The 13,258-nt window shown below is 52.3% G+C and overlaps 2 protein-coding genes across 6 annotated transcripts in view; one reads left to right on the top strand and one right to left on the bottom strand.

Moving 5' to 3' along the window:
- PEX6 (peroxisomal biogenesis factor 6) overlaps positions 1-10,327 on the top strand; it is an 18,152-nt gene extending 7,825 nt beyond the window's left edge. Inside the window, exons 4-18 of one of the 4 annotated variants that reach the window (XM_023512776.1) lie at positions 995-1,097; positions 1,182-1,315; positions 2,049-2,160; positions 2,833-3,041; positions 4,042-4,237; positions 4,443-4,519; positions 4,675-4,807; positions 4,887-5,092; positions 5,204-5,265; positions 5,478-5,586; positions 6,074-6,190; positions 6,317-6,394; positions 6,539-6,678; positions 6,993-7,170; positions 10,151-10,327. In XM_023512776.1, the coding sequence (XP_023368544.1) occupies positions 995-1,097; positions 1,182-1,315; positions 2,049-2,160; positions 2,833-3,041; positions 4,042-4,237; positions 4,443-4,519; positions 4,675-4,807; positions 4,887-5,092; positions 5,204-5,265; positions 5,478-5,586; positions 6,074-6,190; positions 6,317-6,394; positions 6,539-6,678; positions 6,993-7,129 (1,813 nt within the window). In that variant the 3' untranslated portion in view covers positions 7,130-7,170; positions 10,151-10,327. Of the gene's footprint in view, positions 1-994; positions 1,098-1,181; positions 1,316-2,048; positions 2,161-2,832; positions 3,042-4,041; positions 4,238-4,442; positions 4,520-4,674; positions 4,808-4,886; positions 5,093-5,203; positions 5,266-5,477; positions 5,587-6,073; positions 6,191-6,316; positions 6,395-6,538; positions 7,571-10,150 lie in introns of those variants that run through there. The other 3 variants (XM_023512775.1, XM_003789199.3, XM_023512774.1) reach the window with 3 other exon arrangements.
- GNMT (glycine N-methyltransferase) lies at positions 7,573-10,626 on the bottom strand. 2 transcript variants are annotated; one of them, XM_003789200.3, is made up of 6 exons: positions 10,334-10,600; positions 9,093-9,220; positions 8,570-8,686; positions 8,217-8,359; positions 7,989-8,110; positions 7,573-7,902 (listed from the first exon to the last, which is right to left on the bottom strand). In XM_003789200.3, exons 1-6 carry the CDS (start codon positions 10,537-10,539, stop codon positions 7,731-7,733), a joined length of 888 nt encoding a protein of 295 aa, XP_003789248.1. In that variant the 5' UTR covers positions 10,540-10,600; the 3' UTR covers positions 7,573-7,730. The 2 variants fall into 2 exon arrangements, with proteins under 2 accessions (XP_003789248.1, XP_012660278.1); XM_012804824.2 differs by having other exon boundaries at positions 7,577-7,902; positions 8,217-8,686; positions 10,334-10,626.
- Between the last annotated feature and the right edge of the window lie 2,632 nt (positions 10,627-13,258).

Below are 13,258 nucleotides of genomic sequence, written 5' to 3'. Positions count from 1 at the left end.
AAAAAAAAAAAAGAACTTCTGTACCCATTAGTAGCCATTGCCTATTCCCTCCTTCCCTCCCACAGCCCCTCGCAGCCACTAATCTACTGAATGGAATTATATAATGTGTGAAATTTTTTCTTTGTTTTTGAGACAGAGTCACAAGCTGTCACCTTGGGTAGAGTGCTATGGCATCACAGCTCACAGCAACCTCAAACTCTTGGGCTCAAGCGATTCTCTTGCCTCAGCCTCCCAAGGAACTGGGATTACAGGCGCCTGCCGCAATGCCCAGCTATTTTTTTGTTGCACTTGTCATTGTTGTTTGAGATGGCCTGGCCTAGGGGGGAACCTTTTTTTCTATTTTTAGTAGAGGTGAGGTCTCACTCTTGTTCAGGCTGATCTCCAACTGCTGAGCTCAAGCAATCCTGCCTCAGCCTCCTTGAGTGCTAGGATTACTGGTGTAAGCCATCATGCCTGACCCATCTAGCCTACTTTTTAGAGTTTCACAGATAATTTTAGTATGTAGCCAGAATAAAGAATTATTCTTCAGATGCCACTATTAAGGATTCTGCCTGTAATTAGATTTTGTGGATCATTGAGTAAGTGCCAAGGGACCCTTCTCAGTTTTTGGGACTGGGTAGGTACGTATTTGAGAGAGAGACTGCATTCTGAAGCCAGTAGAAATGATTAGCTGATTCATCACTTAGTGCAGCAGCAGCCTCTCCCATTGGAGCGGGTGGGTAGGCCATTGGGCCTGAAGAATCACCCCCAAAGCTCTCTGATGGTTGTCATGGGGAAGTAGGCATAGCTCCTGCTCTCAAAATGTGTACAGTCCAATCAGGGAGATAGGAAAGGCCATCTGCATCTTTCCCCTACCCTCTTCGCCCCCACCATGTCTCAGGGCACTTATTTGTGCTTTTCTTGAATATGTCCTCTATGATTGAAAAGCCATCTTGTTCTTGGTGGGGGTTATGTGCATTCTGGATCAGGAGTTCATTGGGCCTCTTTCCTGCAGGTGGCGGAATATATTTTTTAAAGTAAAGAAAACAGTTGGAGAAGCTCCAAGTGGACCAACTAGCGCCTATTTGGCCGATACCACGCATACCTCTTTGTACATGGTAAGGTCCCAAAGGTAGGAGTAGACCTAGTAAAAGGGATAGAAACAATTTTCAGAGACTAAAGGTTTTTCCTGCCTTTCACAGGTAGGTTCTTCCCTGAGCCCTGTTCCAAGGCTTCCTTCAGGAGAATCCACTCTCTGGAACAGTTTGTCTCCTCCAGGCCTGGAGTCCTTGGTGACTGACCTCTGTGCTATCCTAAAACCCCGCCTCCAGCCAGGGTGAGTGAGGCCACAACCACTGGGTATGAGAAAAGCCTACTTAGAACATCCCGGGAAGGCAGCTGTGAGGAGAGTAGTTACCAGTGCTCTGGCCAGAGTGGGATTAGGAGGACCTTCCTCTAACCCAGTGGTTCTCAACCTGTGGTTCCCACAGGAACTGTATTAAAAGGCTACGGCATTAGGAAAGTTGAGAACTACTGCTCTAACCTGTATGCCTAGTCAGGTCACCAGCCTATTACTTTCTGTAAGCAAATTCTCAGGCTTCTTTCCTGAGATAACCTCCATCCTCCAGGTCAACTCTGGAGGAAAAATCTCTACCAGGGGCAGCTGTCTCTGAGATTGCCCGTCCCCTCAGGGAGCCCTCATGGTCATGGTGTGCTCCCCTGGCCATGAAGGACACAGCTCCCCATACTAGTGGCCCAGGTGTAGAACAGACCCCTCCCTAATGCCTCTTGATACCATCCAGACCAGACCTAATAGTCAAGGCTTTATTGAAGACACGGTGATGACAAAAGGGAATTAGTTTCTAGTTGTTGGATATGCTCTATGCCCTGCCAGAACATCATAGGTGGTGTGGGAGATAATGGCCTCACCATGTGGAGACAGCCCTGTCTGCTTTCCAGGTAGAGAGAAACAAGGTGTCTGTTTTGTAGACCCAAAGGTCCCTGTGTTACTGGTCACTCTGAAGTTTGGGCACAATGAAGGTGGTTAAGTGTCTGTTCTCTGATTGCAGGGGTGCCTTATTGACAGGAACTAGCAGTGTCCTTCTCTGGGGCCCCCCGGGCAGTGGGAAAACCACAGTAGTTGATGCTGCCTGTGGTCGCCTTGGGCTCCACTTATTGAAGGTGAGGGTCTCTGGAGAGTAACCCCAGCTACCTTCCCTCCCCAGCTCAGTTTCTCTCTCTCTTCTTCCTCTCCCCTCCCTCCTCCATCTAGCTGGACCCTAATACTTTAGCCCAGTGGGTCAGACTTGTTCCCATGATGCTAAGCTATTGAGAGGTGCTTTGGAGAAGGAGGGGCTTTGGGCAGGGCTTTGCTCACACCTGTAATCCTAGCATTCTGGGAGGCCAAGGCAGGTGGATTGCCTGAGCTCAAGAGTTTGAGACCAGCCTGAGCAAGAGTGAGCAAAGACCCGTCTCTACTAAAATTAGAAAAACTAGCAGGTGCCTATAGTCCCTTCTGCTTGGGATGCTGAGGCAGGAGGATCATTTGAACCTAAGAGTTAGAGTTTCCTGTGAGCTATGATGATTCCATAGCACTCTACCCAGAGCGACAGAGTGAGACTCAGTCTCAAAAAAAAAAGGAGGAGGAAAGGCTTTGAAGATTTTGGCAGACAGTCCAGGGAAATGGGCAGGGTAAGAAGAGGTGGGATTTGACCAGTGTTCCTTCTTCCCTTTTCCCTGCTCCCCAAAGAAAAAGATGGCCTGCATCTTCTTCTGACTTCTCTCCCCAAATTCTCCTGCTGCAGCCATGCCTGCCCCCTGCTCACAGGCTTCTTGGAACACCCCCCCCCCCAGGTGCCCTGCTCCAGCCTCTGCGCAGACACTAGTGCAGCTGTGGAGGCAAAGCTGCAGTCCACCTTCTCCCGGGCCCGCCGCTGTCGGCCTGTGGTCCTATTGCTGACAGCTGTGGACCTTCTAGGTCGGGACCGTGATGGGCTGGGTGAGGATGCCCGTGTAGTGGCCGCGCTGCGTCACCTCCTCCTCAGTGAAGACCCCCTTAGCAGGTATTTATACAAAGCTGAGCCTGTTGAAGGGGCAAGCTCAGCCTTCCTAATTCTCTTCAGCCTTTCAGTCCTCTTTTCCCACATTCCTCAATGGCTTCTCATACATCTACCACTCATTTGACAACCCTGAGCTCAGAGTCTTAGGGGGATTCTGAGGGAGAAAGAAATAGTCTAGTATTTCTTAGAGAATATTCAGTTTTTAAAAAACCACAAGGCCAGGCACAGTGGCTCATGCCTGTAATCCCAGCAGTCTGGGAGGCCAAGGCAGTTGGATTGCCTGAGCTCACAGGTTCGAGACCAGCCTGAGCAAGAGCGAGACCCTCTCTAAAAATAGCCAGATAGGGCTCGGCGCCTGTGGCTCAAGTGGTTGGGGCGCCAGCCATGTACACCTAGGGTGGCGAGTTCGAATCCAGCTGGGGCCTACCGAGACAACGATGATGGTTGCAACCAAAAAAAATGGCCTGGCGTTGTGGCAGGCACCTGTGGTCCCAGCTACTTGGGAGGCTGAGGCAGGAGACTTGCTTGAGCCCAGGAGTTGGAGGTTGCTGTGAGCTGTGATGCCACAGCACTCTACCCAGGGGGATAGCTTGAGGCTCTGTCTCAAAAAAAAAAAAAAAAAAGCCAGATAGTGTGGTGGGGGCCTTTAGTCCCAGCTACTTGGGAGGCTGAGGCAAGAGAATTGCTTGAGCCCAAGAGTTTGAGGTTGCTGTGAGCTGTGACACCAGGGCACTCTACTGAGGGCAACAAAGTGAAATTGTATCTCAAAAAAAAAAAAAAAAAGCCTCTGCCCTGGATGAGCTCTATATGTGAGGGGGGGAAACAAAGGACCCCCCCAAGGTATTCCCATGGACCCCCATGCAGGAACTGGGGTAGGTGTTCCCTGCCTATCCCATCTAGCACACTCCCCGCCCCTGCCCTTCTGCACCTCCCTTGAGACAAGGCAGTGTTCAGGAACTGCCAGCCACATTGCCACCCTCAGCTCCCACTTCTCTGTCTATAGCTGCCCTCCCCTGATGGTTGTGGCCACCACAAGCCGGGCCCAGGACCTGCCTGCTGATGTGCAGACAGCATTTCTGCATGAACTGGAGGTGCCTGTGCTGTCAGAGGGGCAGAGACTTAGCATCCTGCGGGCCCTCACTGCCCACCTTCCCCTGGGCCAAGAGGTGAACCTGGCACAGCTGGCGCGGCGGTGTGCAGTGAGTGTCAGGTACCAGGCCTCCCTGGGAGGTCATAGGTCCTTTGTCACAGTACTGCTACCCTTCCTGTGAGGGTACAAACCCCCAAGACATCAACATTGGGCCTTAAAAAAAAAAAAACTGGGCCTCTGCTCCAGCTAGGACCAAACCTCCAAGGGTTTGTGCCTACTGTGTCCTGCTCATGTGTCCTCTCCCTATTCCTTAGGGCTTTGTGGTAGGGGATCTCTATGCCCTTCTCACCCACAGCAGCCGAGCCGCCTACACCAGGATCAAGAACTCAGGGTAAGGGGAGTTGAGTACGGGGTGGGGGGAGTGGGGAATGGAGGAGGAAATGTATGTGAGTGGCTGGTTGATAAGAAGGGAGAAGGGAATTGGACTTGGGGGGGAGAGGCCTCACACAAGGTACTTCAGAGGCCTCCCTATATTTCTTTTTGTAGTTTGGCAGGCAGCTTGAGCGAGGAAGATGAGGGGGAGCTGTGTGCCGCTGGCTTTCCTCTCTTGGCTGAAGACTTTGGGCAAGCACTAGAGCAACTGCAGACAGCTCACTCCCAGGCTGTCGGAGCCCCCAAGGTGGCAACTCCAAGTCCTTGGAGGTGGGATAGGAGCTGCCCCCACCAGCTATCCCAACCTTGCACTTTCCATCTCCTAGATCCCCTCAGTGTCCTGGCATGATGTGGGCGGGCTGCAGGAGGTGAAGAAAGAGATTCTGGAGACCATTCAGCTCCCTCTAGAGCACCCTGAGCTGCTGAGCCTGGGCTTGAGACGCTCAGGCCTTCTGCTCCATGGGCCCCCTGGCACTGGCAAGACCCTCTTGGCCAAGGCAGTGGCCACTGAGTGCAGCCTTACCTTCCTCAGGTGGCCTGGGGCTTCGGAAGGGATGGTGGGTGGATTTGGTGCTGCCCTAGAGGTTGACTGTGTGTGTGTGTGTGTCTGATGGGTCTCACCTTCCCCTGTCCTCTCACTCAGCGTGAAGGGGCCAGAGCTCATCAACATGTATGTGGGCCAAAGTGAGGAGAATGTGCGGGAAGGTGAGTGAGCAGGGAAGGCAGGGGTCCCACCCTTCCCAAACCCAGATGGCCCCTATGCCGTCCCCATCCTTAGGCTGCTCACAGTCATTCCTAGTCCTCCTTTCCAGTCAGCCTTCTGTCCAGCTGGATCTAATTCTGGAGTGCCAGTGTTCACCTGTCAGAACCCAGTTTCCCTCCTCCCTTTCCTCTCCTGTGAGCCCCTCTCTCTTCAGTGTTTCACAGGGCCCGGGCTGCAGCTCCATGCATTATCTTCTTTGATGAACTGGATTCTTTGGCCCCAAGCCGAGGGCGAAGTGGAGACTCTGGAGGTGTGATGGACAGGTGGGGGTCTGAGTGAGAATAGAGTCTGGGGTCCAGGTTGGGAGGGATGTGAGATAGACAACAGCAGTCTTCAGACCAGAGCCCAAAGATGGAAGTTCCTGCCCTTTCAGTTCTGAGATAGTGTAATGGAAGCCAAAAGGGACTTCCATTGGGTAGGGGACACTGAGGAAAACAGGGGCCTCAGTGGAGAGGTACATAGGTCATAGCCGAGCAGAGGACCCTGTGGAAACAGCAAGGTGTGAACTGGACATGGTGGCTATGCCTATAGTCCTAGTCCCAGCTACTCAGGGAGGCTGAGGCAAGAAGATTGCTTGAGCCCAGGAGTTAGTTTGAGGTTGCTGTGAGCGATGAAACCAGAGTACTCTAGCCTGGGGCAACAATGAGAGACTCTCTCAAAACCCCCTAGAAACAGTAAGGTGCACTACCACACACAGGTGCAAAGGCTGAGGGGCCAAGGACTCTCTCACCTTCGCTTCCTCCTCTACAGAGTGGTGTCTCAGCTCCTAGCTGAGCTGGATGGGCTTCACAGCACTCAGGATGTATTTGTGATTGGAGCCACCAACAGACCAGACCTCCTGGACCCTGCCCTCCTGCGGCCTGGCAGGTGAGCACCCCTGTGCCTCTCACCACCACCAGGCCCATTTGGGCTTGTCTGTCTACCTGCATCCTATGCCTCCTTCACTCTCATGGCTGGGTTCCGTGACACTTATACCTGCCCATCTCCCTAAAGATTTGATAAGCTGGTGTTTGTGGGAGTGAGCGAGGACCGGGCCTCCCAGCTACGTATTCTGAGCGCCATCACACGCAAGTATGCCTTGGTAGAGGAAGACTGCCTCCCACAGAGCTAGGGGCTTGGGATGGTTGGGGATGTGTGGATAAGCTGGTCAGCAACGGCTTTCAAGTGAGGAGGTGATGCAGCCCTTGTTGTTCCTTTCCCATATCCCTACAACAGATTTAAGCTAGAGCCCTCTGTGAGCCTGGCAAACGTGCTGGATTGCTGCCCTTCCCAGATGACAGGTGCAGACCTCTACTCTCTCTGCTCTGATGCCATGACAGCTGCTCTCAAACGCAGGGTTCATGGTCTGGAGGAAGGTAAGCCACTTGCCAGCCCCAAAGGCCATCCAGAAAGCTATGGAGACCAGGGTGTGCCTATAGTTCCAGCTGCTTTAGAGGCTGAGGAGGATCGCTTGAACCAAGAGTTTCAGGCCAGCCTGGGCAATATAGGAAGATCCCAAAAAACTGGGAGATAAGCCTGGTTCTGGATTTCAGAGGCAAACTGTTGACATCTAGGGGATTCTTAGTAGGAAGATCCCTTCATAGGGCTCTCTCCTGCCTGGATATTGACCACATCCTCTGTTCCCACTTGGGATGGGGACTAGGCCTTATCTCCCACTTGTCACTTCCAGGGCTGGAGCCTGGGAGCTCAGCACTGCTACTTACCATGGAGGACCTACTGCAGGCAGCTGCCCGGCTGCAGCCCTCAGTCAGCGAGCAGGAGCTGCTCCGGTACAAGCGCATCCAGCGCAAGTTTGCTGCCTGCTAAGAGTCTCCTGAAGTCTGGGACCCTGCCCACAGTGCCTAAAGGTACCTAGCTAGCTTCACATTGAGCCGTGAGAGGGAGGGGCTGCTGCCTACCCACCTGAAGGTACCTCCTCCCTCCGGGAGAGCCCCCAAGTGCAGAGTGAGTGGCATTGAGACCCCAGCGAGAGCATAAAGGCATTGCCTGCCTTCTTGCCCCTTCTTCCAGGCTGGCTCTAAGATTAAGACCCATCTGTTCAGGGGAAGGGCAGCAGCCTAGGATTCTGGGAATTGGGCTGAGAAGGCCAGTTCTGTGGCTGAAAATAAAGTGTTTGCCTCCCTCTGCTGGTGTTGTGGTATGAAAGATTGGAGTGGGGAGAACAGGGTTGTGGGAGGAGTAAGCCCTCAGGGAAGGCAGGGGTGGGCACTGTGAGCAGAATCCTTCTGACATAAACATAAGGCATGCCAGAACTGAAAAAGGTACAGACTATATTGTTTGCCCTTCTGTTCACCTGAACCCACATCCCTGTGCCCCAGCTGTGATCTGCTCTAGAAGCTGCTGGTTCCCATCTCCCAGACAGCTGGAAGTGCCTGGGTGCAGAGGGTCATGGGAACTGAGGCCACATTCAGTCTGTCCTCTTGAGCACGTGGATAAAGTAGCAGGGAATATAGGCCTGACCCGGCTTGTAAGGCTTGAAGTCGCCCAGGATGCTGTGCTGGCACTTGCCCCCAAAGGCTGCTCGCAGCAACTCCGTGAAGGATGCCAGGCGGTGCGGGTAGTAGGAGAGCCGGAACTTACTGCAAGAGAGCCCCAGGCCAACCATGAGGACTGGGGGGCTCAGTACCCACCACCACCACTGCACCCCCACCGAGCCAAATGGTACCTCAAGCCAGGAGAACCATCCTGGCCAGCCCCTGGCACCTGCACCGTGTAGTCCAAGGTTACCATGTGGGCTTTGTTGTTCACTGTCAGCACTGATGTTGTGATGTCCTTGGTCAAGTCACTCTGTCAATGGTGGTGCAGGCTGCCTTAGCCTCTGTAACCCATCAGGGGCCCTGGACCCCAGAGTCACACCTCCCAGTCTAGACCTCTTTTCCCCAGTGGGCCCCACCTTGTAGTAGATGTTCTTCCCTGGGGGTGCACAGCCTGTGCTGAGGATGTGGTCATAATTGCGATGATCAATGATCAGCAGGCCCCCTGACCGCACCATGCTTGCAATGTTCTTCAATGCTACCTGGTGTTCACTCTGGTCCCCTGAGCTCCAGATAGGGATAGAAAGGCTTTGTCTGCTCAGGACCCCCAGCACCAGTCTCCCTCCTACCTCTCCCCTTCCCAGGGGTGCCAGAGCCAAGGCAGAGAAAGGAAAAAAAAGCAGAGTGTGCTTTGGCAGGAGAGCAAGTGTCCAGGGGTCTGTGGAAAGGGGCTCAAGGCAAGGGCCATGCCCAAGGCCACACCCTCCCTCACCTTTGCAGTCTGGCAAGTGGGCAAAACTGTTTCCAAGGCAGATGACAGCATCAAAGCCACCTTCTGCTGGCAAGGGCACATCTTTGTTCAGAGTCATCCAGTTGGCTTCTTCTATGACTAGGGGAGGGAGGACAGGAAGGAAAAGAGGAATCAGGGTGGCCCCATGGTACCCAAAGTACCCACCTCCACCAAGTGCAGTCCTGCCTCAACTTCTTCCTGAGGACACACATCCAATGAGGGGAGGAGAGAAGAGGGGTCAAGGGAAGAGGGAGCCGTAGCTGAGGAGGAGGGCTCTGTTCTTAGGGGTTTTTATTTGGGGATGAATAGGACACTATAAACAGTTAAAACTAGCTCTTCACATCTAGTGCCAAAGCCTCATATTTCAGGGAAATGACAGTAATTTTGCTGTCCCCCTGAGGAAATCAAAACACCTCAACTCTTTGCCCACCCACCCACCTAAAGGAGCCCAGGGTAATAGTGTTCCTGGTGGCTGTGCCGGAAGGGTCTAGCTAGACTTGCATACCCCATTTATCAAAGGCTGGCTCATGTCGCCGGTTCCAGCGTTCTTTAAGTGCATACTTCAGCATCTTGTCACTGGCATCCACGCTTGTCACGGTGAAGCCCTCTTCCACCAGCATGATGGAGTCCACCCTGGGTGGAGCCAGGGATGAGAGGCAGAGAGGGACAGTGAGGGGGCTTGGGAGAGCAAGGAGGAGGCCCGATGCCAGACACTTCTGTCTCAACTCTTCAGGGTCCATTCCCCAGCTTCCTTTCCCCAAACCTCTCCACTGACCTCAGATAACCTCACAAATCTGTTTCCTATCACCACGTAGCAACTTTTTTATTTTTATTTTTTTTTGAGACAGTGCCTCAAGCTTAGCCCCTGGGTAGAGTGCCATGGCTTCACTGCTCACAGCAACCTCCAACTCCGGGGCTCAAGCAAGTCTCCTGCCCCAGCCTCCCAAGTAGCTGGGACCACAGGCGCCGACCACAACGCCTGGCTATTTTTTGGTTGCAGCCATTATTGTTGTTTGGCGGGCCCAGGCTGGATTCGAACCTGCCACCTTAGGTGTATGTGGCTGGCACCTTAGCCGCTTGAGCCACAGGCGCCAAGCCGTAGCAACTTTTTTAAAAGCACCTTTCAGAGCCAGGCCCTCTACAAATGTGCATTAATCTTCACAGCAACTCTGCAAGGTAAAGGGCACTATCCCATTTGAGAGACATGCAAACCAGCTCCTGGAGGTTAAGTTTAAAACTTATGGACAGGAGGCAGTATATCACGGTGGTTAAGATTACCTGCAGGCCCTAACTAATCTCTCCACTGAACTGGGGATTTTTATTCCCTGAGGCCTAATTTCCCCAATGGTAAGTACTACTACTACTTATATGGGGTTTCTGTGAGTGTTTGAAAACATGTATTAGGGCTTGGCATGTGCAAATGTTAAGCAAATGTTAATTTTTACCGCTGCCCAAGGCCATCACAGGAGGAGCATTACTGTAGCCAGGATCCAAGGATCCTGTCTCTGGCCGGGAAGCCCCATGACCCCTCACTTCTCTGCCCACACTCTCACTCTCCCTCAGTGTCCTGGACCCCCTTGCCGGTGCACTAGCAGTGCTCATTGCTGGCCCTGGAGTCCCACTTCTCCAGATGGATGAAGGCTGCCCACGTGCCCAGCCGCGGTCCTCTGGTCTGGCAAGCCCAGGCTGAGCCAGATCTGGCTGCCGACCCCACCCTCTCTCATGCGACCCCCCACGCGTGCTCACCCGGTGCCACAGGCCACGTCGAGCACCCGCTGGCAGCCGTGCTGGCGCAGCAGCCCAAGCAGCCATGCCTTGTACTCGGCGGTGCGGCTGCGGGTGTCCCCGATGTAGAGCTGCCACACGCGCGCCGCCTCCCCGTCCGCATACTGGTCCGGGAGCCCTTCGGCTGCCACCCCTAATGAGCGGGTCCGGTACACACTGTCCACCATCCTGAGCCTCGCCTGGCTCCGCAGCCGCCGGCTCCGCACTTATAGAGCGGGCGCTGCTTGTAGCCCCGCGGCCCAACCTGGCCAATGGCAGGTGAGCGCGGGGACACGCCCCTGTTGGGCTCTGGGCCCAGGGCCTTCTGCTGTCATGGTGCGGGGAGGGCGCTGCCTGGGCTGGGCCCTTTTTGCTAGCCTGAGTACTCAGCACTTTGTGCGATCCCAAGACGGCAGAGGACCCTCTGACCCTTCCAGCCCTCTGCCCACTTAACCTGAGTTGCTAGAAGGACCCGGGAGGGACCAGAGGATGGGGGAGCAGTGAGACTGTCCACTCCACCCCCACCCCAGTTGGAAAGAAAGAGAATAAAACTTCAAAATCCACACAGAGCTGAGCTCCTAGGCGGGTAGGGTTGGATTTGTGGCACCACGTGCCTGTAGTAGAGGCCAGGAGTTCAAGACCAGCCTGAGCAAGACAATAAAAACTGGCCAGGTGTGGTGGCACATTTCTGTAGTCCCAGCTACTGGGGAAGCCAAGGCAGGAGGATAGCTTGAGCCCGGGAGTTTGAGATTGCAAACTCCACTGCACTCCCGCTCGGGCAACAAAGCAAGACTTTGTCTCAAAAAAAAGTAAAATAAAATATTTGAAAAATTATATGGCTTAGGAAAATTTACTGTCTTTTTGTCCACTTATTACTTTCTTTTCTATTTACTTGACCTGGGAAAGGAACACTAAAGATGGTAGAAGGGTCGCTCTTTCAACCCTCTCTGAAAGCACCTGAGATAAACCTGGATTTTTTTTTTTTGAGACAGAGCCTCAAGCTGTCCCCCTGGGTAGAGTGCTATGACATCACAGCTCACAGCAACCTCCAACTCCTGGGCTCAAGCGAGTCTCCTGCCTCAGCCTCCCAAGTAGCTGGAACCACAGGCACCCGCCACAACGCCCGGCTATTTTTTGGTTGCAGCCGTCATTGTTTGGCAGGCCCAGACTGGATTTGAACCTGCCACCTTTATGTGTATGTGGCTGGTGTCTTAGCTACTTGAGCCACAGGCGCCCGGTCGATTTTTTTTTTTTTTTTGAGACAAAGTCTCTGTATGTCGCCCTCAGTAGAGTGCAGTAATGTCACAGCTCACAGCAACCTCATCAAACTCTTGGGCTTAAGTGATTCTCTTGCCTCAGCCTCTCAAGTAGCTGGGGCTACAAGTGCCTGCCACAACACCAGCCATTTTTTGTTGTTGTAAATCATTGTTGTTTATCTGTTCCGGGCTGGGTTCAAACCTGCCTGCCAGGGTGTATGTGGCTGGAGACCTAAGCACTGAACTACAGGCGCTGAGCCGAATTTTTTTCTTTTGGGGGGCTTCAAAAAGTTGTTGGGGCCAGGTGTGGTGGCTCACACTTGTAATCTGAGTGCTCTGGGAGGTCGAGGCAGTTGGATTGCCTGAGCTCAGGAGTTCAAGAAGTGGAGCAAAAGCAAGCCCCTCCTCCCTCTAAAAAAATAGCTGGGTGTTGTAGAGGGCGCCTGTAGTCCCAACTACGTGGGAGGCTGAGGGAAGAGAATCGCTTAAGCCCAAGAGTTTGAGGTTGCTGTGAGCTATGATGCCACAACACTCTACCCAGAGCGAAGTAGTGATACTGTCTCAAAAAAAGAAAAACAAGGCTGGGCACCTTTAACTCAGTGGTTAGGGCACCACGTGCACAGAGGCGGGTAGGTTCGAACTCAGCTGGGGCCTGCTTAAAAAAAAAAAATAGCCAGGCATTGTGGCAGGCACCTGTAGTCCCAACTACTTGGGGGGCTGAGGCAAGAGAATCACTAAGCCCAAGAGTTTGAGGTTGCTGTGAGCTATGACACCATAGCACTCTACCCAGGGCAAGGTAGTGAGACTCTGTCTCAAAAAAAAAAAATCAGTATAATCACATCAAGTTGTGAGATGCATTAGGCCCTTTGGGTCTCAATATATAAGGACAAGTATTTTGTTATTTTGGTATTGTGGGCTTTTTCTTCTCCCCCCATTTATGTAAATAATAGTGAAACCTGAGAGAAATGCCTTGATTTGTAAATTTAGACTCTCTGCCCACCTTTTCATTTGGAAATGACACTCAAAGAATGGATTAAGAAACTCTGATGAAAATATTTAGAGGCTAAAGCTATATGCTCCATATTGATAAGAAAATTGTTCAAGTATTTTAAATATAGATGTTTTTAAACTACACAGAGAAGATTAGCATGGCCTCATTTGAAGATGACAAGCGTAGCTTCTAAATGTACACACTTTCCATTTCGTTAACAAGATTTTTGTCCCCACGTTACTAATTGTTGGATTTCGTTCTCATCCAGAAATTTTTTTTTTTTTTTTTGAGACAGAGTCTCACTATCTTCCAGAAGGGAATGCAGTGGTGTCATCATAGCTAACTACAACCTCTAACTCCTGGGCTCAAGCAATATTCCTATCTCAGCCTCCTAAATAGCTAGGAGTACAGGCCTAGCTAAGTTTTCTTGGTTTTTTTAATAAAGAAGGGGTATCTCTAGGTTGTCCAGGCCAGTCTCAAACTCTTAGCCTCAACTGATCCTTCTATCTTGGCTTTTCAAAATGGTAGTATTACAAGGAGCTACCAAGCCTGGCCTCAACTCTTCTTTTTTTTTTTTTTTTTTTTTGAGATGGAGCCTCAAGCTATCCGCCTGGGTAGAGTGCCATGGCATCACGTTCACAGCAACCTCCAACTCCTGGG

This window comes from Otolemur garnettii, unplaced genomic scaffold, assembly GCF_000181295.1.
Source record: "Otolemur garnettii isolate 467f Iridium unplaced genomic scaffold, OtoGar3 scaffold00031, whole genome shotgun sequence".
Taxonomy (NCBI): Eukaryota; Metazoa; Chordata; class Mammalia; order Primates; family Galagidae; genus Otolemur; species Otolemur garnettii.
The sequence above is the reverse complement of the archived record's forward strand: the minus strand, read 5'-3'. Positions and strand labels throughout refer to the sequence as shown.